Source organism: Chiloscyllium plagiosum, chromosome 42 (genome assembly GCF_004010195.1).
Source record: "Chiloscyllium plagiosum isolate BGI_BamShark_2017 chromosome 42, ASM401019v2, whole genome shotgun sequence".
Classification (NCBI taxonomy): domain Eukaryota; kingdom Metazoa; phylum Chordata; class Chondrichthyes; order Orectolobiformes; family Hemiscylliidae; genus Chiloscyllium; species Chiloscyllium plagiosum.
Genome location: NC_057751.1, coordinates 13,984,369 through 13,985,378, shown reverse-complemented (window position 1 = coordinate 13,985,378; position 1,010 = coordinate 13,984,369). Strand labels below are relative to the sequence as shown.

The following is a 1,010-nucleotide window of genomic DNA, read 5'->3' as shown; positions in this document are numbered from 1 at the left end:
AATCCCCCCCCCACCCTTTTAGTGTGGCACCTGAGAATGGATCTCAGGACAATGCATCGGTGCGCCTGGAATTCTGGTGGGGGGGGGCGGGGGTTCCCCACCCAACCTCAGGCTCAATCCCCACCCCGCTCCCCGACCCACCACCACCCAAACCCAACGGGGAAGGACCTGGGCTCTGACCGAGACCATGCTCTGACAGCCCGGCCAAGTGTCTGCTCCCCGCCTGGGAAACAACCTCGGATTCACACCAACGCCAACTCCCTCCCCCCCTCACAAACCAGCCAGGGCAGTTAGTCCAGCAGGCATGCCTACCCTCAGATGGAAGGGTGGGAGGGGGTGGGCACTCTCCCAGCACAGAGCTGTACACGCACCGCAGCATGGTCTGGGGCAGATTAGTGGGTCACACTGGGGGTCAGGGGTGAGCTCAGACAGGGTGGCACACACACACCGGGGGGCACTCAGGGTTACCTTGACGATCAGCCTCCGCCTGACGACCCTGGTGGTGACGATCTCCTCATCGTCGGAGCTGGTCTCCCCCTCCCCGAGCTCCCTGTCCAGCTCCTGGTGGAGATATTTCAGTACAAGCTGTAGGCCGCCTGAGGCGATTTGGAAGACGTTCTGACAGCTGACCAGGAAGAAGCCGAGCAGCACCAGGCTGATGAGGAACTCGCTGAATAAAGTCAGCATGGTCCCTCGGTCTGCATGGCGGGCAGGGAGAGGTGGGTGGGCAGAGCGGGCACACACACACACACACACAGCCGCTGCTGCCGCTACCTAAGGAGCTCGCGGGGTAGCCTCTGAACGCCGCTCACGCTGAATTCCTGTCAGCACACAGGGCAGGCCAGAGAGGCAGCAGAGCTGACGCCTCCCAACAGCTGTGGCACAGGCGTCACTTCCAAATAAGAATCCCAGACCCCTCGGCAAACCGGGAATTCAGGGAACACGCTGGCAGGCAATTCCCGGGAGTCAGCGGGTACCCTGCTCCCTCAGGAACTTCAACACAAACCACC

The 1,010-nt window shown here is 62.1% G+C and overlaps 1 protein-coding gene across 4 annotated transcripts in view; it reads right to left on the bottom strand.

Moving 5' to 3' along the window:
• Positions 1-1,010, bottom strand: part of LOC122543154 (ankyrin-1-like) — a 16,339-nt gene that overhangs the window by 12,016 nt on the left and 3,313 nt on the right. For 2 of the 4 annotated variants that reach the window (XM_043681532.1, XM_043681533.1), the window contains exon 3: positions 469-561. The exons of 1 other annotated variant lie outside the window; for it this stretch is intronic. In XM_043681532.1, the coding sequence (XP_043537467.1) occupies positions 469-561 (93 nt within the window). Of the gene's footprint in view, positions 1-468; positions 987-1,010 lie in introns of those variants that run through there. One more of the 4 variants, XM_043681535.1, reaches the window with a different exon arrangement.